The 22061-nt window shown below is 56.0% G+C and overlaps 1 protein-coding gene across 10 annotated transcripts in view; it reads left to right on the plus strand.

The window, feature by feature from the left end:
* Window positions 1–22061, plus strand: part of TCOF1 (treacle ribosome biogenesis factor 1) — a 37474-nt gene that overhangs the window by 13349 nt on the left and 2064 nt on the right. For 3 of the 10 annotated variants that reach the window (XM_059174036.1, XM_059174037.1, XM_059174040.1), the window contains exons 10-25: window positions 35–199; window positions 362–538; window positions 696–947; window positions 1038–1244; window positions 5609–5746; window positions 5938–6126; window positions 6209–6394; window positions 6555–6695; window positions 8849–8959; window positions 13233–13419; window positions 14918–15051; window positions 16633–16746; window positions 17050–17272; window positions 17757–17842; window positions 18343–18523; window positions 20407–20952. In XM_059174036.1, coding sequence (XP_059030019.1) covers window positions 35–199; window positions 362–538; window positions 696–947; window positions 1038–1244; window positions 5609–5746; window positions 5938–6126; window positions 6209–6394; window positions 6555–6695; window positions 8849–8959; window positions 13233–13419; window positions 14918–15051; window positions 16633–16746; window positions 17050–17272; window positions 17757–17842; window positions 18343–18523; window positions 20407–20952 — 3037 coding nt within the window. Of the gene's footprint in view, window positions 1–34; window positions 200–361; window positions 539–695; window positions 948–1037; window positions 1245–5608; window positions 5747–5937; window positions 6127–6208; window positions 6395–6554; window positions 6696–8848; window positions 8960–13232; window positions 13420–14917; window positions 15052–16632; window positions 16747–17049; window positions 17273–17756; window positions 17843–18342; window positions 18524–20406; window positions 20953–22061 lie in introns of those variants that run through there. The other 7 variants (XM_059174039.1, XM_059174041.1, XM_059174038.1 and 4 more) reach the window with 7 other exon arrangements.

Genomic DNA, 22061 nt, shown 5'->3' on the forward strand with positions numbered 1-22061 from the left:
CCCCTGCCCTGATCTCGTCTTTTGTTACTCCCAGGCAAAACCTTTGGGGCAAAACTCCCAAGTCAGAGCTGCCTCAGGTCCTGTCAAGGGGCCCCCTCAGAAGCTGGGGCCGGCAGCCACCCCAGTAGGGAAACAGGAGGAGGACTCAGAGAGCAGCAGCGAGGAGGAATCAGACAGCGAGGCAGAGGCGCCGGCCCAGGTGAGGCGCCTGCCTATAAGGCTCTTCTCTCCTGCTCAGGGCCAGGAGCCGTCTTCCCCAGACCACATACACACACACTGACTCTGCTTGCCCTTTTGGTCTGTGTCTTTGCACATAGCCATGCTGTCCACCCCCTCCCCGATCTTGTGTGTCTCACTACAGGCAAAATCCTCTGGGAAGATCCAGGTCAGACCTGCCTCAGGTCCTGCCAAGGGGCCCCCTCAGAAGGCAGGGTCTGTGACCACCCAGGGCAAGGCCAAGGTGTCCAAGGATGACTCGGAGAGCAGTGAGGAGTCAGACAGTGACGAGAAGGTGCCTGCAGCCCCGGCTCCAGCCCAGGTGGGGCTCAGGAGAGGCCTTGGTGCAGCCCAACCACCCCCACCAGTCAGCTCCCCAGGGAGCAGAGGGGAAGGATGGCAGGGGGCTCCGCCCCAGAGCAGATGGGGCCTCTGAATTCACGCTCCTTCTCTAGCTTCTGACTTCTGCTTCCTCTCAGGCAAAACCAGCTGTGAAAACACCCCAGATCAAGGCCTCCCCAAGGAAGGGCACCCCCATTACCCCAGCAACTGCCAAGGCCCCCCCAGTGCGAGTGGGCACGCCAGCTCCTTGGAAGGTGGGAACAGCAACTTCTCCAGCCTGTGCCTCATCCCCAGCTATGGCCAGGGGCATCCAGGGGCCAGAGGACTCTTCAAGCAGCGAGGAGTCCGACAGTGAGGAGGACCTCACTCCTACCCCAGCCGTGGGACAGGTGAGGCCAAGTTTATTCAGCTGACTCAGGGCCAGTGCTCACGTGGCCCCTGGGGCACCTGTGACCCGCTTCTGTCCCCTGTCATTCCAGGCAAAGCCTGTGGGGAAAGGTGTCACCGTGAAAACTGCCTCTACACCCACCAAAGGGCCCTCAGGCCAAGGGACTGCCGCAGCACCCCCTGGGAAGGCAGGGCTCCCAGTGGCCCCAGTCAAAGTCAAAGCTGAGCTGCCGGAAGACTCCTCGGAGAGCAGTGAGGAGGACTCGGACAGTGAGGAGGCAGCCAAAGCTCCTACCCAGGTGAGGCCAAGGAAGAGCCAGGCCATCCCACCCACACCAGAACCTGAGGCAGGGCTGAGGAGAGGCTTTTCTGGGCTGTTCTTGCCCCCACCCCCACCCCCTGCGTGTGCAGAAACCTTAAGGGCAGCCTCAGCCCAGCCTCCTTCCCCACTTTTCACTCTGTCTCCTCCACCTGTCAAAGGCAGCAGGGTCTTGCCCATGGCCTTTTGAGCTCCTGTTGAGAGTCCTTATGCCTTCCACAAGCTCTGTTGAGCAGCCCATCTGCCAGACACTGTCCTGTCTCCCTTCGGGAGTTCCCAGTGTAGGTGGGGGCATGGACGTGTGCCCAGGTTACTCCAGCATGGTGTGCCAAGGTTGAGAGTAGAGCTTGTACGTGGGCTAACAGCATGGCACTTGATGGCATCTAGGGGTTTCCAGGAAGGAGGGCCTCCTGGAGGAAGTGGCATTGGGAACTGTGGGCTGAAAGAGCCGGCCGGGTGAAGCGGAGTGTTCTAGACAAAGAAACTAGCCTGTATGAAGGCCCAGAGGGTGGGAGGGCACTTGGCCTGAGTGAACTGCCCCAAGCAGAGCATTTGGTGGGATCCCTGAGGGAGCAGGTAGGGCAGGGGCAGACGGCAGGGGGTTTGGAGCCAGACTGCCTGGGTTCAGGTCCTAGCAAGTGAGGAATCCACGCAGGACCTTGGTTTTACTCATCTGTAAATTGGAAATCAGCCTTCGCAGGATTGAGAAGGTAATGGGGTCTCACCTGCACATAGCAGGGGGCCTGCGCACTGTAAGCTCGTTCATCGGCCCTGGGAGGGGGCCAGGCTGATGGGGAGCAGACTCAGGAGTCCCTCCCAGCCTGGAAGAGAGAAGTTGGGGAAAGTGAAGATCACTCATGCCCTGTTCTCACTCACCATCTTATTATTTGTAATTGTCGCTCTTTAGTCATTTCTTTTTTTTCCCTATATCAAAGCACACATTTTCTATAATTTTTGTTCGTTTGTTTGTTTCCCTCTCCCTTTTGCTTTGTGGGACATAGGTTCCTGTGATTCTGCTAGTGAGGTTTTGACCTGTGTGTAGGCCCTGTTGGAGTCCTAGCCCAACAGCTCCTATCCAGTTTGTAAGCTACAGACATGTCCCAGTGCCTGAAAAGTTTCGTTGTGCTCATTGCTTCAGTGTTTGAGCCTCCCACCAGTACCATTAGACGGGTGTTCACTCGCTTTGGTTTCTGGAGGAGGAAATTAGAGCTTAGAAGAGTTGGTTGCTGACCTGCTTCAGCCCAGCCAGGGAGGGTCCAAGCTGGGCCTAGGCCCCAGCGTGCCTGCCTCAAAAGCCTTTGACTTTCATACATCCTTCTACTGCATCTTGGCCCAGACTTTTCCAACCACAGACATGATTATGCCCTGGGGCCTTACTTTCTTCCAATGCACAAAATAAAACGGCTAATCCCTCTCTAGGGGCCCAGCTTTATAGCCTGACGCCCTATCAGAAGATGGTGCCTTACCCCTAGCTTCAGGAGGCCTGCCTTGCCTGTGCTGAGACAGGCAGCTCTGATAGGAGTCTTGTCTGAAGGATAAGGATAATCAAGCCTCTGTTGCAGGGTTCTGGTGGGGATGAACTGAGAATCCTTGTATGGCTTCCCTCGCAGAATGCCATCTGTGCACACCGAGTGCGTCCCGCATGCTCAGTACTGCTGGGGTCAAGTGAGTCACACAGTCTCTGGTCTGCTCAGAGACCCTAGCCAGCTCAAAGGAAGCTGTCCATGTGGGAGCTGAGGTTCAGAACAAAGTAACAAAGATAGGAGTGGTTCTGGAAAACCAGATGTGTCAGAGACAGAGAAGGAGGTGATTCTCCATTGAAATGCCATAGGAAGAGAGCCCTTGTGTGAAAGGGGTGGGAGAAATGGCCAGCTGGCCTGTGATGATTGGCTGAATAAGTGCCTTTAGGGCCTGACCTTGCGTTGTATGTTGACTGTACATCTTTTTCTTCTTTTCTTTCCTTTTTTTTTTTTTAAGATTTTATTTATTTATTCATCAGCACAAGCAGGGGGAGCAGCAGACAGAGGGAGAAGCAGGCTTCCCCACTAAGCAAGGAGCCTGATGCGGGACTCGATCCCAGGACCCTGGGATCCTGACCTGAACTGAAGGCAGTCATTTAACCAACTAAGTCACGCAGGCGTCCTTGTTGACACTACATCTTTCGACATTACATTTGCTTACTTGTTTTCTTGGCTTTTGTAGATTCCTTGGGATTTTCTATATACAAAGTATGTTGTCTGTGAACAAGGGCAGTTTTACTTTTTCCTCTTTAGACAGTGTGTATTTCTTTTTCTTGCCTTACTGCCCTCGCTAGACCCTCAGGTACAATGTTGAATAGCAATGGTGGGAACAGCCAGCCTGGCCTTGTTTCTCATTTAGGGTATAGCATTCAGTGTTTTCACTGGTTAGTATGATTTTAGCTTTTTAGCTCCAAGTTTTCCAGAGATGCCCTTTATCAGGATGAGGAAGTGCTTTTTTCTTTTCTTTTTAAGATTTTATTTTTTAGTACATTCTACACCCAACGTGGGGCTTAAACTCACAACCACAAGATCGAGAGTCCCATGCTCCACTGACTGAGCCAGCCAGGTGCCCCCAAGGAAGTTCTTTTCTGCTCTTAGTTTGTTGAGTTTTTATTATGAGGTTTGGAGTTGAATTTTTGTCAAATGCTTTTCTTCTCTTGAAGTGATCTTACTGTTTTGTTTTGTTTTGTTTTCCTGTCTTTAATGTGATATTTAAATGTGATTTTTAGGTATTAAATCAACCCTTCGTTCTTGCAATAAATCCCACTGGGACATGCTGTCTGCTCCTTTTTTGTTGTTGGATTTGGTTTGCTACAGTTTTTGCATCTATATCTGTCAGGAATATTAGTCTGTAGTTTGTGTGTGATGTGTTGGCCTGGGTTTGGTATTCGGGTGACACTGGCCTCATGAAATGGGTTTGGTAGTATTCTGTCCTTTGTTTCCTGAGGGTTTATGTTAGATTGGTATTACTTCTTCTTAGTAGAATTCACCAAGAAGGATACGTGGGCCTGGATTTTTTGTGTGTGGAAGAATTTTTAATTATTAAGTCAATATCAAAAACTATTATGGGTCTATTCAGGGTTGGTTTTTTTTTTTTTTTTTTTTTTTTGCTTCTTGAGTCATATTTCTTACTGTATTAACACTTGTGAGGTTACCTTAGTGCTGGTGTCTGTATTAAGTGAATGTAAAAGACCTTGCTCCTCTCTGGAGGACTTTTCTATACTGATGAGCACCTTGACCTTTGCCAGACACAGTCTGTGCTTGAGAGGGCTTTCTTTCTTGAAGTACTGATTCTTAGTTTCACTTGGTCTCGTGTGGATGGGGAAGTCACTGATCAGATGACATCTCTGAATGAGTCAGGGGCCTAGAGACACTTAGATTCCTCATTCTACCTCACATTAGCCCAATTTGCTTTCACAGTCCTGTCCGCAATCTAACCATCAAAGGTTTTACTCTTTGTTGCCCTCATCTTTCTAGGTCTGTGTTTGCTTGGATACCCCGAGAGAGTTTGGGGGGATCCCTTGGATATCATTTAAGATTAGGTTAAACTGAAGAAAACCTCAGACGGCCATGGTTTTCTATCTTCTTCTGCCATCTTGAGTACCTGGCTCCTGCCTCATATGCTATTATGGCTGCTAGAGCTCCAGCTGTTACCTCAGCATTTCTTCCAGCTGGAAGGAAGAAGACCATGTTTTCGGGGTGCTGGGTGTCTCAGTGGGTTAAGGCCTCTCTGCCTTTGGCTCGGGTCGTGATCCCAGAGTCCTGGGATCAAGCCCCACATCGGGCTCTCTGCTTAGCAGAGGGCCTGCTTCCTCCTTTCTCTCTCTGCCTGCCTCTCCACCTACTTGTGATATCTCTCTCTGTCAAATAAATAAATAAAATCTTAAGAAGAAGAAGACCATGTTTTCAACTGTGTAAGAAAGTTGAATTGTATACTTGACTTCTATTCTGTTAGCCAGAAGTTAAACTCGCGGCCAACTAGCTGAAAAGGGAGCCTGGAAAAGTACATCTGCTCTGGGTCGACTCATGCTTAGCTAACACTAAGAAAAGTGCTCACAATAACGAGTTTATGTGCCAGGAACCATGCTAAACACTGTGACTCTCCCACTTAATCCTCATGGTAACCTTGTGGGTGGGCATTGTTGTTAGCCCCGTTTTACAGAGGAGGAAGCTGAGGCCACAGAGGTTAGTGATTTGCCCAGGTTTGCACAGCTATTAAATGGAGGAGCAAGAATCCAAAGTCCAGCATCTGACTCCAGAATCAGAGTTCTTGGTTAACTGCATCTCATCTTCTCCCTTCTGTAATTCTTGTTTCTCTTTCCAGATGAAGGCCTCTATGAAAACTCCTCAGAACAAAGCCAACCCAGCTCCCACCAGAGCAGCTTCAGCCAAAGGGGCAGCATCAGCTCCAGGAAAAGGGGTCATGGCAGCTGCTCAAGCCAAGCAGGAGTCCCCAGCCAAGGCAAGTGGGTCCAGAAGCCCAGGAGGCGCCAGAGGTGGGGTGGAAAGGAGGACCACGCAGTTGGCACAGCCTAGCCAAGGCTCTGCACAGGCGGGACAGACTTCTGCACAGTCACACCGTGAGTGGGCTAACCTAAACGGAGCTGTGCTGTCTGCTTCCTTTCCTAATGCCGTTACCTTCTCACGATGCAGGTAAAGCCACCAGCGAGAACTCCCCAGAGCAATGCTGTCTCAGGCAGGAGCCAGGGGTCCATGCCAGCTGTGGGAAAGGCAGTGGCCACAGCAGCCCCGGCACAGCCAGGGCCAGTCAAGAGCCCACAGGAGGAGGACTCCGAGAGCAGCGAGGAGGAGTCGGACAGTGATGGAGAGGTCCCCACTCAGGTGAGGCCCGGGGAGAGTAGAGAGCAGCTCTTGCAGTTCCTTTGGCTCTTTCCCCTAATTGTTTCTCTCACTCCTGGTGAAGCCTGCAGGGAAGAGTCCCCAGGTCAGAACTGCCTCAGCCCCCAGCAAGGAGCTCTCCAGGAAAGGGGCTGCAGTGGCCCCTCCCAAGAAGACAGGAGCCATAGCCACCCAGGCAGGGAAGCCAGAGGAGGACTCGGAAAGCAGCAGTGAGGAGGAGTCTGACAGCGAGGAGGAGGCGCCAGCCCAGGTGAGGCCTAACGAGGAAGCCGCTGCAACACCAGGCCTCTGAGCTGCCACCGCCCTCTCCGCACTCAGGACTTGGGTTCAGGGCCAGGTGAGGAAAGAAGACCAGATGAAAGCCATGACTCCCGGACCCTTACCCCAGCAGCCATCCTCTGTCTCTTTAGGCGAAGCCTGCTATAAAGCACCCCCAAACCAAGGCCTCCCCGATGAAAGGTGTCCCGGGCACTCCTGTACCCACTGAGGCCTCCGTAGCCCGAAGAGACACGCCAGCCCCACAGAAGACGAGACCAGCAATTCCTGCCAAGGTAAATGAGCCTGAGAATACCAGGATGTCACAGGGCATCTTGAGGCTTGGGCTGTGATGCAAGTACCAGGAGGCACCAGGGAGCTAGAGGAGTCCCCTCCCTCACCTGGGATCCCAGGGAAAGTTTAACCGGATGAAGCCTGGGGAGTGGGGAGGGGGAGGGAATGAGGAACCGACTTTGCTGTGAATGGTTTCCCTTCTGTCTGTGCAGAAGGCAGCAGGAGTAGCCTCGTCCTGCCAAAGTTCAGGGAAACAGACTCCAGGACAGAGAGGGCTGATGCGTGTGATGGCCTCGTAGCCAACATTGAGTGTTGGTGTCCGAAGAGGCAGTAGAAGGTGGTGGCAGATAGGGCAAACTGGAGAGCTCTGGTGCCAACTAGAAAGATGGTCCCTGTCAACTCCAGCAGCCGATTATGACCTTGTGGAAATGTACCTGTGTGGCCACATCTCTGTTTCTTAAGGAAAGCTGGAAATCCTTGTGCCAGGCCGAGCTCCTCCTCTCTTAGGTTTCTGGGTTTGTTTGGTTTTTTTTTTTTTTTTTTCAGGAGCTAAACAAGCACCAAGAAGTCTGTTAAATGCTTCTAGCACTGACCACTGTCTTCAGTGCATCAGACCAACTACGAACAGTCTTTCTCACTGGCAGAGATAAAGGGATGAAAGGTGTTGGCCCTGCCCTCATGGAGCCTATAGTCAGTGGGGCAAGATGAAGTAGCTGGATTATTGGAGAATATTCTGGTAGTGCTCTGTCCAATGGAGCTGGGAGAACAGGCATCTAGCAGCTGGAAGAGATGATTGAGCAGAGCTTGAAGGAAGTCCAGGGGTTCACCAGACAAAAAAGTAGAGCCAGGCACTCCAGGCTAGGGGTTTGCCAAGGGGAGGCAATGTGAAGCCAGGCAGGATCCACCAGGGCCAGCCGTCCTGTAGGCAGTAGTCACTTCTAGTTGCTTGTCACGTCTATGGGGGCCTAAGTGCCAGACTGAGACACAAGGGTCCCAGGCCTGTTCAAACACGGCAGTATTTTGGTTTGTTTTTAAAGTTTTAAGTGGGCTCCTGAATCAGGACATCCTAATTTGGGAGAGAAAACCTAATTCCAAGAGCTTAAAGGGGATTTGTTACCTCACAGAGCACAAGGCTTTGGGGGAAAGCTGCTCCAGAGGTGGTTCCTTCAGCTCGGCCTCATGGGTGACCCAGATTTCTTCCACCTTCCACTCGCTGTCATGGCAGGGCCGCAGCGTCCCCAGAAGAGCTAGGACGTCCACTAGCTGACCTCCCTTCCCCTCACCCCCTTGTCCAGATCTAAGGCATGGGCTTCCCCTGCTCAGTGATGAGGGGCCTATGGTTCTGCGATCGGCTGGGAGAGAGGGCCTCCAGCCCTAGCAGAGCAGAGTTGGGTTTCTGATAGCGAGGAAGGCATGGGGCACAGCTGTTGCTGTGTGCGGTGTTGCCGACCCATTTAAAAAGTAGGAGGTGACACAATTCAGGATCTCGTAGCTGCTCTTGAGAAACCGGACTCGGACAGTGTAGGTGGCTCTACTGCTTTGCCTGGCCGGACTGAGTAGCGAAGGGGGTGGGGGACTCTGGCCCCTGCCCTGGGATCCCCTGTTCTGGTCACCACTGGTGCCTGCTGCTCCGTGCTCTCCTCCTCTGGCCCCCCGACTGTGGCTCCTGCCCAGCCAGCCCCTCTCCTTAATGCCTGGTCTGGCAGGAGGGGGTGAAGCCTCGGGACACTTCTGGCTGGCTCCTGCTTTTTTTTTACCTGGGGGTGTTACAGACAGATAGAACATGCTGGGACCACTGGCTCACCTCTGCAACCTTGTCCTGGACTGCTGTCTCCTCTCCTCTGGACACCTGGCCAATAGCACTCCAGTCCTCGGGTCTTAGTGGGGTCTGACTCCTACGTCCCTTTCATGTTCAGAGTCAGCCTTGGAGGGGGCATCGGCAGAGTGCAGGCCTGGGTTTCCGGGGGCCTCGGGGCATGCCGAGCCAGCCGCTATCCTCCCGTGCATGTAGTAGGGGGGCCATGCTGCCACCGTGGACAGCCAGCATATAGGAAAGTCCTTGCTCCCTGGCCGGGGTTTCCCCACCCCAGTCCCTCAGTCGCATTCCCCATCGGCTAACACCCCCTCTCCCCTGCCTGTGTGCTTGTTCCCCCAGAAGGAGGGCATCTCCAAAGCTGCCAGAAGCAAGCCCCTGGCACCAGTAGCCCCAGAGAAGAATGCAGAGGGGTCCTCGGAGAGCAGTGACGAGGAGTTGCCGTCCAGCCAGGTAGGCCCTTCCTTCGGTTTGGACACCACAGACTCAGGGCAGCAGGCGCTAGGGGTGGGGGGAGAGTGAGGGCAGACCTTTGCCATTTAAACAGCACCTCACAGTCTCCTGGTTGATCTGTTTATCTTCACGGTGACCCCGGGAGGTAGGCCGCAGAACATCATTGAACATCCAGGCTTCAGAGCCAAACCGGGCTGGCTTTCCTAGCTGCCAACTCCATGACCCCGGGCACACCCTCCCCATCTGAGGCTGAGGTGTCTGCCCTGGCAGCAGGCAGGGTGGCGTCCATGCACAGCGTGCTGCCTGATGGGGCATGCCGGTTCCAGGAGGGCCTATGCTGTGGCCCACTTGAGGCATCAGGACTCAGAGCCCAGTGAGGTGAAATCCGTTCCCCACATTCTCATGATCTGTAAGAAGCCAGGGCAGGGGCGATGCTGCCCCCCTGCTCCCTGTATATCCCTGCTTGCTCCTTGGAATTGAAAGCCTTCACCATGGGGCTTGTTGGAAACCGATGGGCACATCTGGGATCTCACTCCGGTGCCTGTGGTGCACGTTCACATTCTCTGCTGCACCCGCCAGCTTCCCCAGACTCACCCCCAAAGGTTGGGACCAGGCCCACCTTGTCTCCCCAGCTTGCTGAGTCCAGGCCTCTGTGTAAGCCCAGCCTTCCCAGAGGACGGCAGTGCCCTTGTCCTTTAGCCCCAGCTGCCTGGACGCCTCCACCAGGTCCTCTCAGGGGCCCTGGAGTCCTACAGTTACCAGACCCTCTCCTCAACCACTCCCTCGTACACCTGCCGTACCATGTGCTGATTGGCCCACCGGGGAGGTCAGATGCCACGTGCCACCCCCAGTGACAGGGTGGGGTGCTCGCTGCCGTTCCCTGCTCTGTAGCACAGGTGACAGGAATCCTGATGAACAGCTACACCTGCCATTACCGGTCACTTTCTGGGGGCCAAACCCCATCCTCTGTTATCCTGCTCGGTCCCCACCGCAGCCTCTTGAGGGTAGTCCTTTTATTCCTGTTTGAAGGAGGAAGGAGTGAGGCTCAGAGAAGTTGAGTGACCTACCCCGGTGTCCCATGGCCAGAACAAGTGGACAGACCTGGCGTTTGAATCCAGGCCATCCATACTGTGCCCATGGCCTGGCACTGCGTGCGCTGGCCTCTCACCAGGGAAAGAGCAGGGCCGCCGGGCCTTACTGTCCGGCAGTCCCGGCACCCTTAGGAGGCCACCTCCTTCTCTGAGCAGATCGGGACAGCTGGGAGGAGGGGGCTGCTGCGCCCTGCAATGCGGGGGCCAACACAATTAAAATGAACATCATGCTTAAGCTCAACCATTTAATTGGTGTGTTAGTCCTGAAGGTTCTGGAGTCCCTGTTAAAAAAGAAGCAGGAAAAAAGTTGGCATTTCATGTGTTTCCCTCGGAGGATTCAGGGCAGACGGCACAGCCTGAGGAAGCTGCAGCCTCTCCTCCCTGCGGGGTGCTGCTTAGCTCCTTCATCCCCAGCTCGCAGAGCATGATTAGTCTCACTGTTATGCATTTGTCAGGTACTTCTCCATTGACACGTTTCCCTCTATTTTTGTTACTGTCCTGTCTGGAGAAAAGGGACCAGTGTCCATGGAGGACAGAGCCTCAGGCTGGGAGGCGGGCGATTGTGGCTCCATTCCCAGGCTCCCTCACTGTGCCCAGTCTCCCCACCTGCACTGATGGACCCCAGCCTCTTTTTCTGAGAGAGACCTCAGAGGGGAAGGTCTGTGGCTCCGCCCTCTTGGGCTGGCATAATGAACCCCAGGCCAGGGTCTGTGCTAGGGTATGTACCATATTAAAAAGACCTGAGCTCTTCCCTCAACATTTTGGGTCGAGTCTGAGATAAAGACCATAAAAAACTGAATTAGAGTGTTAAGTCGGAGCCTCAGCATGGTTGGTCCCAGAAGGAGTTCCTGTCTGGTGCTCCAGGACTTTCAGTGTAGCTCTGGCAGAGTTTGCTGGTCACCCTGGGTGAGGCCACTTGCCCTCTCTTGAGCCTCAGCCTTTTCATCCCGTGGGGTGACATTCCCTGGGGGCTGGAGAACCACGAGGCTCCAGGCCCACCCCTGGAGACTGGGATTTCCCAGCCCTTTCGTGTGGGGCTGGCCCAGGACCTGCTGACTAGCCCCCAGTCAGTTCTGTGAGGGGCTCTTGGGTGCCTTCTCAGCTCTGTCCCTTATTCCCATAGTTAACAGCCGGGGCTGGTCAGCCCCCCAACCCCAGTCGGCCCCAGACTGGAATGAGGGCACAGCTGGTGAGCCCAGCTGTGACAAAAGGCCCCCAACTTTGGCTCTGTGGTAGGAAGGGAGTCCCTGCCTCCCCTGGAGGCCCTTGCTACCCGGCACCTTCAGGGAGGCTCAGCCAGTGTCTGGCTGCATCAGCTTCCCGTGAATCTGTCACCTCTGTGTGCTGTGCTGTGCAGTTTCAAAGCACATCAGAGCCCCTCTGGTGAGCGAGCCCAGCCTGGGATTACTAATAGCCCTGTTAACAGGTGGGAAACTGAGGCCCTCAATGCTCAGGGGCCTCTGCACATGATGAGGTCCAGCAGAGGTGGGATCAGAGACGGGTTTCCTCAATTCCCTGGGTCCCACGACCCACCTTTCCAACGGTGCGCTGGCACTGCACTGCTGTCGGGTCCTGGGCTCAGCCCCCGACCCCTTAAGTCCCTGCCCTCCTGCTCCGCCCACGGCGCCAAGGCCGTGTGGGCAGGTGCAACAGGGAGGAGGAGGCTTTGCTGCTGAGCTGCTTTTAACATCCCAGACGCTATTGTTTGCCTCGGTGGGTTCGGTGCCTCTCTTCGTCCCCGACAATCTGTTCCTCTGTCTTCTCACATATATATAGATCCCCCCTCCCTCAACTGTAAGCCTTCTCCCACTTTCCATCCTTCTCTCTTTCATCATGTGGGAAGGCAGGCTCTGGAAGTGGCAGATCAGAGCAGCCGCGGGGGAGGCTGTTTGGCAAGGGTGGGAAGGGCCCCAGCCCAGCAGAACTCCCACCCTTGGGCGGGCCCCTCTCTTCTTGACTTTTCTTGGTGCCTCTCCCACCGCACCCTGGGCCCCAAAGGTAATGGGTGAGATGGGGTCCCAGACCTTGGCCTTGGGCAGCTTCCTCCGGCTGCCTTGTGTTTTCCCCCAGGCCAAAGAAGGCATGGAATTCAGACAGACTCTGATCTCTGGGGATGGAAGGTGTGGGCTCATCCGGCTCGCTGGCTCCAAATATGTGAAGTGACTTCGCATGCCGTGGGCATATCCACTGGAGCTGTGACCTTGGCCTGGTCACAGGATCCCAGGGAGCAGCCTCTTTCTCTCTCTTGTGCTGCCTCGCTGGAAGCTGTAAAGCCTGCCCAAAGATAGAACAGTGTGAAGAACCCCCACGAGCCTTCCCCAGCCTCAGCAGGGCTGCCCTCGTGACCAGGCCCACTTTGTGCAAACCCTCCACTCCTTCCCCAGCACCCCCAGGTTCCTTTCTTTGAGAGGACAGCCGCCGTACATACAACATCACCCTAAGAAACTGGCCTGCGCGCTGGGGATCCCCGCTTCCCAGAGTGTCTCACGAACAGCGGTCTTTATCTCTGGTGTGTTCGGATAAGAGTTCACACAGGGCCTCACATGGTGTTCGGTCCCTTAATATCTTCGCCTTGGCTTTTCCTCTGTGCAGGTGGTTTGCCAAAGATGTGGGCTCAGAGTAGATGGCTTGTGGCACCCCGGGCCACAACTTAGTGGGCCGCTCCAGTGTCCCTGGGGCAGGGGCAGCTTGGTTGTGCGCAGCTCCACAGGGGCATCTTGGATGACAGCCAGGCTGCTGGGGGCACGCTGCTTAGAGCACCCAGCTTGGCCAGCGTCTGGCCCTGGAGTCAGCCAGAGGAAGGCAGGCTGAATTGGCTCCTCTGCGCTTGGCTCTAGTTCAGGGAAGGTGTGCAGCCTTGGGCAACTCTTCTCTCCTCTCTGGACTTCTAGTTCTCCCAGCTGTGCAGTAGAGCTAGCACTGCTGACCTCAGGGGCTCCAGGTCTGTGGGCTCAGGGGCTCAGGCTCAGCCCCTCAGGGGCTGTGAGGTGCTGTGTTGGTCTTAGCAGGTGCATGGGCCTGGGGCGTGCGAAGAATGCTATGGGCGGCTGGGGTGGCCTCTGCCTGCCCGGTGGCCCTGAGTGCTCTGGACCCCTTGCATTGGCAGCCCCCCACCTGCCCTCCCCTTTGCCTGGCCAAGCCTTTAATCACTGGGGGGATATGTTTTGTTTTTGTTTTTCAAGGTGATTAAACCCCCTCTGATTTTTGTCGACCCTAACCGTAGTCCAGCTGGCCCAGCTGCTACCGCCACGCACGCCCCAGCTATAAACACCCCAAGGAAGGCCCGGGCCTCGGAGAGCACTGCCAGGAGCTCCTCCTCTGGGAGTGAGGATGAGGATGTGATCCCCGCGACGCAGTGTTCCACTCCTGGTGAGCACAGGCCTGCCGTGCAGGACTGAGTCCCATGCAGGGCTGAGTTGTGTGCTGCGGCCGCCAGGCTCACCCGGCAGGAGCTGCCGGCACATGCATGCACGCACACACACACACGTGTGCACGCATGCAGCACACGCACAGACCTCACCACGACCGGAAAGGGGAGGCTGCTGGCTGAGTCACACGGCACACAGTTGTGGGTCCGGAGGGGCCTGAGGCCAGGTCTCTGCACCCGACATTGGTTCGTCCTGATCTCTGTTTCCAGAGACAGTTTGCCGGGACTTCTCTGTACCAGCTCCAAGGGCTAGAACCCACGCCAGTGGCCAGAAGCTGCAGGTAGCAGATTTCTACGTAATGGAGGAAAAGCTTCGTAACGACTGACTGTGTGAACGGGGAGAGGGCTGTGAGGTGGTAGTGAGCCTCCCAGTCCTGGTGGCATGTATAAAGGGTTAGGTAATCCCAAAGGAGACATCGTAGGCAAAGATCCCATCTCTCGGTAGGAGACAGGACCCTGTCTGAGGTTTCTATGACTGAGAATCTGTGATACTCCCGTTGCCATCAGGAAAATGGCTAATGTTGTTATTATGACACTCCACAAGGATGATAAGAAGACTTGGTTTTGGTAGGCTCATTAAGTACAGAATAGCTCCGAGGAAAAGATGTCACTATAATTCCACTGTCTGGAATAATTACTGCCATTTTAGAACTGTTCACTTTACAGGAACCACGGCTGTATCTGTGTTTTTAGTGAGCTCCTACTGTGCATGCATGCGCCATAGTTTTTACCTGACCGACAGTGACATTACGCGTTTACCATGTGATTCCTGCTGGCCATAGAGCTGTCCTTTGGGTGGGCAGTGCCATGCTGGAGGAAGCTATGGGCTTCGTGCATGGGCTTTGGGGCATACACGGAGCACTAGAACACACAGAACTGAGCCTTTGTAGATCACCATGATATTCTTACGGAGACTCTTCTAAATGCAGAGTCCACTCCGTAGCAGTGCTCCCCAGCATTGCTCAGAGTGGTGGCCCGGCCAGCTGAGGGGCGGTGGTGTGGAGGACTGAAGGGTGGGAAGAGCCGGGGTGAAGTCCTGGGGTCACTGCCACAGCTGATTCCCCTGAGCTTGCAGCACGGAGCTAGTGATGGCTCCTGCCTGTGAGGCTGAGGGAGGGAGCTTTGTTTTTTCTTTATTTATTTATTTTTGTGAGAGAAAGAGAGAACATGAGCAGGGGAATCTGGGGACAGAGGGAGGAGCAGACTCCCCACCAACCAGGGAGCCCAATGCAGGACTCGATCTTAGGACCCCAGGATTGTAACCTGAGCCTTAGGCAGACGTTTAACGTACTGAGCCACCCAGGCGCCCCGAGGGGGAGGGCATTGGACAGGCTTCTGCTGCAGGTGCCGTGAGCACTGGGCCGTGTCCCCAGGAAGGGCTGATAATTGGGGATTATGACTTGTGTACCCTAACTTGCACCCCGCCCTGCTCTGTTTCAGCCAGTAGAACCAGCACAAGTGTGCTCACGGCCCAGCCAAGGCCAGCCGTCAGAGCCAACGCCGTGGGGACCGGGAGCGGCGCGGTGTCTGGTCGGATGTCAGAAGGCAAGAAACAGGAGAAACCCATTGCTCAGGTACCGGATGGGCAGGGGTGGGCCGTGCGAGCTGGCAGGGGTGAGGGGGGCTCCCTCGCTCCACGGGTACTGCTGGGTGGGACTGCCATTGTTCTCCTCCAGCCCCGCGCGAGGAGCCGCCTCCTCGCCACCAGCACCTTCCCCGGCTTGGCTGCAGTGCCAACTGGGCTCCTGGAGACCCCTGGGCTGAGGAGGAGGAGTAGCATGGGAGCATGGCCTCCAGGCAGAGCCAGGGTGCAGCTCACGCCCCGCGGCAGCCCTTCGAGCACCCTTGCACTTCTGGTTTGTTTTCTTTTTCCCTCCCGGTTTGGAAGTGCTGTGAACAAATCTTGCTTGTTCTTAGTGGGCATAACGGTGATCTCCTGGCCTTAACCATTTGTGGTGCGTTTCTTTTGGGTCTTGGCCTGAACCTGCCGCCTGAGCAGGGTGAATTTAGCGGCTCGTGGCGCACGAGCTGAGGGCTGCCCCTCAACAGGACCACAGAGGCCCGTACAGGATGAGGCAGGGCCGGGGCCCAGGCCTCTTCACTCCTCACTGCACTCCTGGGCCTTGCGGGTCAGCTTTCCCAGCCCATTGCATGTCACCCCCCAAAGAGGACAGGAAGGAGCTGGGCACCCTTAGCCCAGAGGGGCTCATCTCAAGCTCCGGCTCGAGAGAGGCTTCCTGGGAACATGGGAGCTGGGTAGCTGCACACCGGTCACTGGTCACTGCAGCCGGAAAGCCCACCGCCGTTCAGCCAGCGGGGTTGCCGAGTGCGTCTGCACGCTGGGCACTGGAGACACCATGGTGGGGACAGCAATGGGGGAAAGTCCCTTCCTTCATGGGCCGGGCCAGGAAACAAGGAAGCCAGAAAGTAAAGCACTCGCCAACTAGTGGGTACTTTAAGAGAAATTGGGTATAAACTAGAGAATAAGGCGGTGAGTGGCTTTAGGAAGGACAGGGGGAGCAGCCTCCCTGAGGCAGCAATATTGACGCTAGAGAAGCAGCCAGGCCAGGGCAAGCCAGTACTCCAGGCGGGGAACCTGGGCTGGGGCCCCCTGGGGAAGCACGTGGGCAGGGAGAGCTGGAGGAAGCAGTAAGGCGAGTGGGGCCAGGCCAGACAGGCCATGGTGCGGGCCGTGTGGGCCACGCAGCAGCAGAGATGCGGGGGTGGGGCTGGAAGTTTCCACGGTGGGGAGAGCCCACCCAGCTCCTTTCCAGTCCGTCTCCCTGAGGAGGGGTCTGTGTGTGGGCAGGAGGGCCCCCGGGAGGCCTGTGAGGAGGCTGCAGCCACCAGGCTGGGGACTGTTCCCCAGTGCGAGCGCAGATTGAGTTGGGGGCTTCGGGTAGGACCCAGGCTGCTTCCCTCCCCTGGGGGGATCCCCTGAGAACGGTATGATCAGCTGATAACTGAAGCCTGGCCCCGTTTCCTGCCCCCATGGTGGCATCAGTCTTGACTATCCCTCAGTCTCGTCCTCCAGCCCCACAGCTCTTTGTGCAAGTACAGGTCCCCTCCTCCCCCAGCCAGGATCTGACCTGGGCCTAGCACAGATGGCATCCTAGGGACTAGCAAGTCTCAGGGCTGCCTGTGGCTGTCCACAGGTGACAAAGAGGAGCCCTGCTCACCTCCCGCTGACCCAGGCCGCCCTGAAAGTCCTTGCCCAGAAAGCCAGTGAGGCCCAGCCTCCTGCTGTCAGGACCCTGTCTTCCAGTGGGGTGAGCTGGGAGCCTGGTGGTGGTGGTGGGACCAGGCGTCACCCTGGATGACAGAGCACAGAAGGGAGGGCACAGACAGGGGCCCGAATCCCAGCAGCAGCACTTACCCGCCCTGTGATTAGCACATACATCCTGACCTCTGCTGCCAAGCTGAGCGTTTGTGGGAAGGGTGCTAAGTGAGGCCTTGGTGCAAAGCAGCTAACAGGCGCCTATGTCGGAGGTAACTGGGGTGTTCGGTAGGCACCGAGTTTATTTCCCTTCAGTTTATCTTCTATTTCCTTTTTTTTTTTCTTACCAAATCAGGTTGATAATGCTCTGGGAACACTCCCTGTGCCAGCCAAGGGGACCAACAAGGTCAGAAAGCCTGAGGTCCCTGTGCTCCAGTGTGCCACAGCTACTCCCACTGGACACACCAAAGCCAAGGCCTCTGACACCTCCAGTGACAGCAATGACAGCAGCGGCAGCTCCTCAGGGAGCGAGGAGGATGCTGACAGGCCCCGGATGGCTTCCTCGGCCCCCAGGCTAGGTGAGGGACCCAGGATAAGGCTAGGTGGGCCCAGAGCAGGGGAGTGGTGGCGTGGTGGAGTACAAGGCTCAGGTCTCAGCTCTATATCTCCAGCTGTTCTGTGGCCTGGCCCTGTCATCCCCATGCTGGGCCTCAGTTTCCCCACCTATACAGCCACACGAGGTGGTTGGTCCAGATGATACCAGAGACTTTCCAGCCCTACTGTTGGACTGCTGCCAGCTTTTTACCATCAGGCTCCCATAGCTGGCCCCCTAAAATCCCAAGATTATGCTTCCCCCACGGAAAAGCAGGGAAGCATAAGTTGGGCGTTGGGAATTAGAACGGAAGGTTTTGGCATTCAGAAGTCTTGCTTAAAAGGCTGCAAATAGCCATTGACCTTGGAGGGAGTCATAGGAGCAGGTAAAGCCTGGGCAGGAGGGCAAGGGACCAGTGGAAGGCTCAGGCCATCCCAGGTCCTCCCAACAGGTGGCCTGTGCTCCCCCAGTAGGTCCAGCCCCCTCCACAACAGAGACCTTGGTGGAGGAGACCACAGCAGAGTCCAGCGAGGAAGAGGTGGTGGCACCCTCTCAGGTAATGGTGAGGGAGGGGACTGGCCCCTTGGAGGCCTGGGGGCGGGCGCTGACGGCCACCTGCTACAGTGTAAGGCCGAGGCCGTCCCCCACAGCGGGGCCCTCTCTCTCCCCCAAGGCTCTGTTTTAGCATGCCATGAGGGGTGGACTCTGAGAACCTGTGGAAAAGGCTTGCCTTGATTTTAGCTGAGTCCCAGAAAAAAAAAGACATTTCAGAACAGATGGGATTTCTTTAAGGTTATCTTCTGTACACGGCAAGCAGTAGTGATTTTCCATTCTCGTTAGTAGTAAGAGATTGTCTTCTTAAATGTACCCGGTGAAAGTCTGTATTAATTAAAATAGTGCAGGAGGTACATTCAAAGGGCTAACATGCCCCCCCACTGGGCCTGAGAGCCAGCCTGATCTTCAGGGCTCCTGGGATGGCTTCTGCACGGCAGGCTCTGCCCTCAAGGGTGGAGCAGGGTTCTGCCTCGTTCAGTTGTTCAAACTGGGTTTCTTCAGTCTCTCCTCTCAGGTTATGTGACCCCTGGGCCGACTCTGGCCAATTCCCAAGCTTCAAAGGCTACTCCTAAGCCAGACCTCAACCCTTCGGCTTCTTCTACTTCTGCCACCAAAGATGCCCCAGACAGCAAGCAGGAAGTGGAACCCCAACATGTAGCAGGTGCCGTATCCCCTAAAACAAGTGAGTCAAGGGCCACAGGAGAAACAGAGTGGGACCCGGAGGGACAAGGCAGTGGGCCCCTTCTTTCCCTGCCTTAGGAACAGGCCTACCGATAAGGTCCTGTCTGTCGCAGGGGCATCTCCAACCAAGGCCTGGTGCCCCACACCCAGGTGTCTGGCTTCTATGATATGGAATGGCCTGGAAGTCAGGTTTTCCATCTCTGTGGGATTCTGGTTTAGCCGTAGGGTGACCCTTGCCCTAAGTGGTCTTGGTTCTCTGTCTCCGTTAACTTTGCTTCCTAACAAAGGGGCTTGTGGTATGGGGGCTAGGAACTCAGGGCAGCTCAGACAGAAGGCAAGAGCCACTTTTGGAGAAGTCTCTAGCACATGGCAGAGACCTCTGGTGATGGGCTGACTTCTTGTGAAGCCTTGGACAGGACCTTGGCCACACTGGGCCTCTGTGTCTAGTCACACAGGGCACAGTAGAGCCATCCAGGGAGTGTCAAAGCATGGCACACAGAATCGTCACATAGTGTTGAGAGGGCAGACCAGAGTTGCTGAGGTCCCCCAGCCAGGGACTTCAGCCAGCTCTGACTTCGCCAGCGCTGAGAAACAGGTAGCTGTGATGGGCATGCCTGCAGCAGCCCTGGGCATTCCCCAGCTTGGGTGTTCTGCGGTGTTTGCAGACAGGCAGCTGAGAAGTGGGCTGCGGGGAAGGAGGTTGCCAGCGCGAACCGTGCCCTCCTCAGCTTCCCTCTCCCCGCACCCCCTGTCCTTGCCAAAAAGCACTAAACAACTGAATCGGGCCTCTGTCTGCCTTGGGGACCCTTCCGCCTCCTGCCGTCTTCGCCTCCCCTAGCCCACCACAGCCCTGGGGCCAGAGCTGCGTGAGCTCCCAATGGGGGCCCACTGTCTGCTGCTGGGAACAGCCCCCAGCCCCGTGACGGGGAGCCGGGCCAAGCCCCTGGGCACAGCCCCCGGGCGTCTTTCAGAGCCTGCATGTAGGCACTCTTGTGTCTGTGAGGCCCAGAAGGAGCAGAAACCTGCTGAGGCACCTGGGGAGGTAGGGGCAGCAGTGGGACACCGCTCATGTCGCCCTGCACCCACTGCCCCAGCCTTGGCTTTAGCCGCAGCTCGCTGCTGCTGGGTCAGCAGAAGAGTCATTGCTCACTTTCTTCCCCAGCCTTCTTGGTGAGAGGCGGGTGCTACAGGGAGACATTTTAGAGGGGGCTGTGGTCGGTTTTTTTCACACGTGTAGTCAGCACACAATTATCAAAGGAGAGCAGAGGCGTGGAAAATTCTAAACAAAGGCTGCACCAGAAGTCACTCTGGCAGGGAGCAAACCTGCTTAGTCAGCTGCCACGTGTGTATACACCATGCCCATCACCCCCTAAGCTGCCTTGTCCTCTGACCAGCTTTTACCATGAATCTGTGACTTGGAACAGAGGCCTCACTGTTCATCTAAGCCCTTATCTTATAAATGGGGACACCGAGGCTGTGGGAGGAGCATGGTTCCCCAGTGCACTGGTGATAGGCAAACCTGGAATCCAAGTCCCTGGTCTCCCATCTCTGGACTTCTGACTGGACAATACCGTCTCCCTCCTATCTGAGCTTTCATTTTGTTGATAGAGTTCACTCCCCTCCTTAAGATTCTGGAGTCCTTTTCCATCTCCAGCCTGACTTGAATGCAAGGAGACGAAAGAGCTAAGTTAAAAAAGCTAAGTTAGAGGCTGCTGGAAAGGTGTGAGGCCAGAGGTTGGGCAGAGTGACTGCTGGGCCGCCCTTTCCCTGTCTGTACCATCGTCAGAGGAGGTGGACTGTGTCCCTAGATCCCCTCCTTGGCCCTTGTACGGTAGCCTGTTTCCTGGCTCTCCCCGATGGTGACCCCATGTCCTTTCTCCACAGGCAGAAAAGAGGCTAATCCCACGCCTCAGAAGCCCCGGAAGCCCAAGAAGGAGGCCGGGAACCCCCAGGCCTCAGTGCTGGCACTGCAGAGTGACATCAGCCGGCGCCTCCTGAGTGAACCCTGGCCCCTGAATGAGGCCCAGGTGCAGGCCTCAGTGGTGAAGGTCCTGACGGAGCTGCTGGAGCAGGAGAGGAAGAAGGCTGCGGACACTGCCAAGGAGACCGGCAGGAAGGGCCGGGTGGGCCGCAAGAGGAAGCTCTCGGGGGACCAGACGGCCGCCAGAGCCCCCAAGAACAAGAAGAAGAAGCAGCTGGTGGCCGGGGAAGGTGGGGAGGGTGCTGGCTCGCCAGAAAAGGCCCTCAGGACTCCCAAGGGGAAAGCCAAGAAAGATGGAGCAAGTGGTAACACCAAGGAGAAGGAGAAAGAGGCTTCCGACTCCCGAGGAGCCAAGGAGAAGCCAGAAGGGGAGCCAGGGACACTGAAGGTTGAGGTTGGAGACCAAGGCAACCCAAAGAGCAAGAAGGAGAAGAAGAAATCTGACAAGAGTAAGTGGCCGGCCAGCCGCAGCCCGGAGCAAACTCCTGGGCCCAGGCTAAGAGCCTCCAGTCAGCACGCCGTGGGCGGGGGGCAGGGGCGCAGCAGGCACCGAAGGGAAAGACTGCCGACTGGTTTGTGTGGGGCCAGGGGATGGTAGTGGCAGAGCCAGAGTGGATCCCGGAGCTCCTGGGCTGGCCTGCCCGGAGACGCAGAGAGGCAGCCACAGGGCACGGCCTACTTGCAGACCCCCAGTGCTCGCTTGCCGTGCGCTTCTGCTTCCTGCTTCCATGGCCCAGGCACCTAGATAGCAGGTTCCCCTTGGAAGTCACGGTCACCGGCCCTTCCTGAGCTCCGCGCTAGACCTTGTGTACTGTGGAACCTCCTTTCATCCAGCCTTGTCTCTTCCATAGGTGATATTCCCGTTACGGTAGAATGTCACTTCTTTTTTTTTTTTTTTTAAGATTTTATTTATTTATCAGAGAGAGGGAGGGGGAGAGAGCGAGCACAGGCAGACAGAATGGCAGGCAGAGGCAGAGGGAGAAGCAGGCTCCCTGCTCAGCAAGGAGCCCGATGTGGGACTCGATCCCAGGATGCTGGGATCATGACCTGAGCCGAAGGCAGCTGCTTAACCAACTGAGCCACCCAGGCGTCCCAGAATGTCACTTCTTAAAGTAAATGTGTACAAGTTTTAAAACATGAGTAAAAGAAAAATAGTAATAGTCCAGGTGGTCCGTGTATGGGGCCGAAAACCATAAGGCAGGCCCATGGCCACTTGGACCAGTGTAGGTGGTTGCAGGCCTGGGGCCTGTGTTTTTTTTTTTTAAGGTTTTATTTATTTATTTGACAGAGAGAAATCACAAGTAGATGGAGAGGCAGGCAGAGAGAGAGAGAGAGAGGGAAGCAGGCTCCCTGCTGAGCAGAGAGCCCGATGCGGGACTGGATCCCAGGACCCCGAGATCATGACCTGAGCGGAAGGCAGTGGCTTAACCCCCTGGGGCCTGTGTTTTGATGGGTCCCCAGAGTGTGGGCAGCACTGGGGACCTGGCATTGGAAAGAGTAGTTCTAGGATCCCTTGAGACCAGCCCTATCTCTTGACATTGACCTCCCCCACCACCAA

The sequence above is a fragment of the Mustela lutreola genome, chromosome 5, assembly GCF_030435805.1.
Source record: "Mustela lutreola isolate mMusLut2 chromosome 5, mMusLut2.pri, whole genome shotgun sequence".
NCBI classification, from domain to species: Eukaryota; Metazoa; Chordata; class Mammalia; order Carnivora; family Mustelidae; genus Mustela; species Mustela lutreola.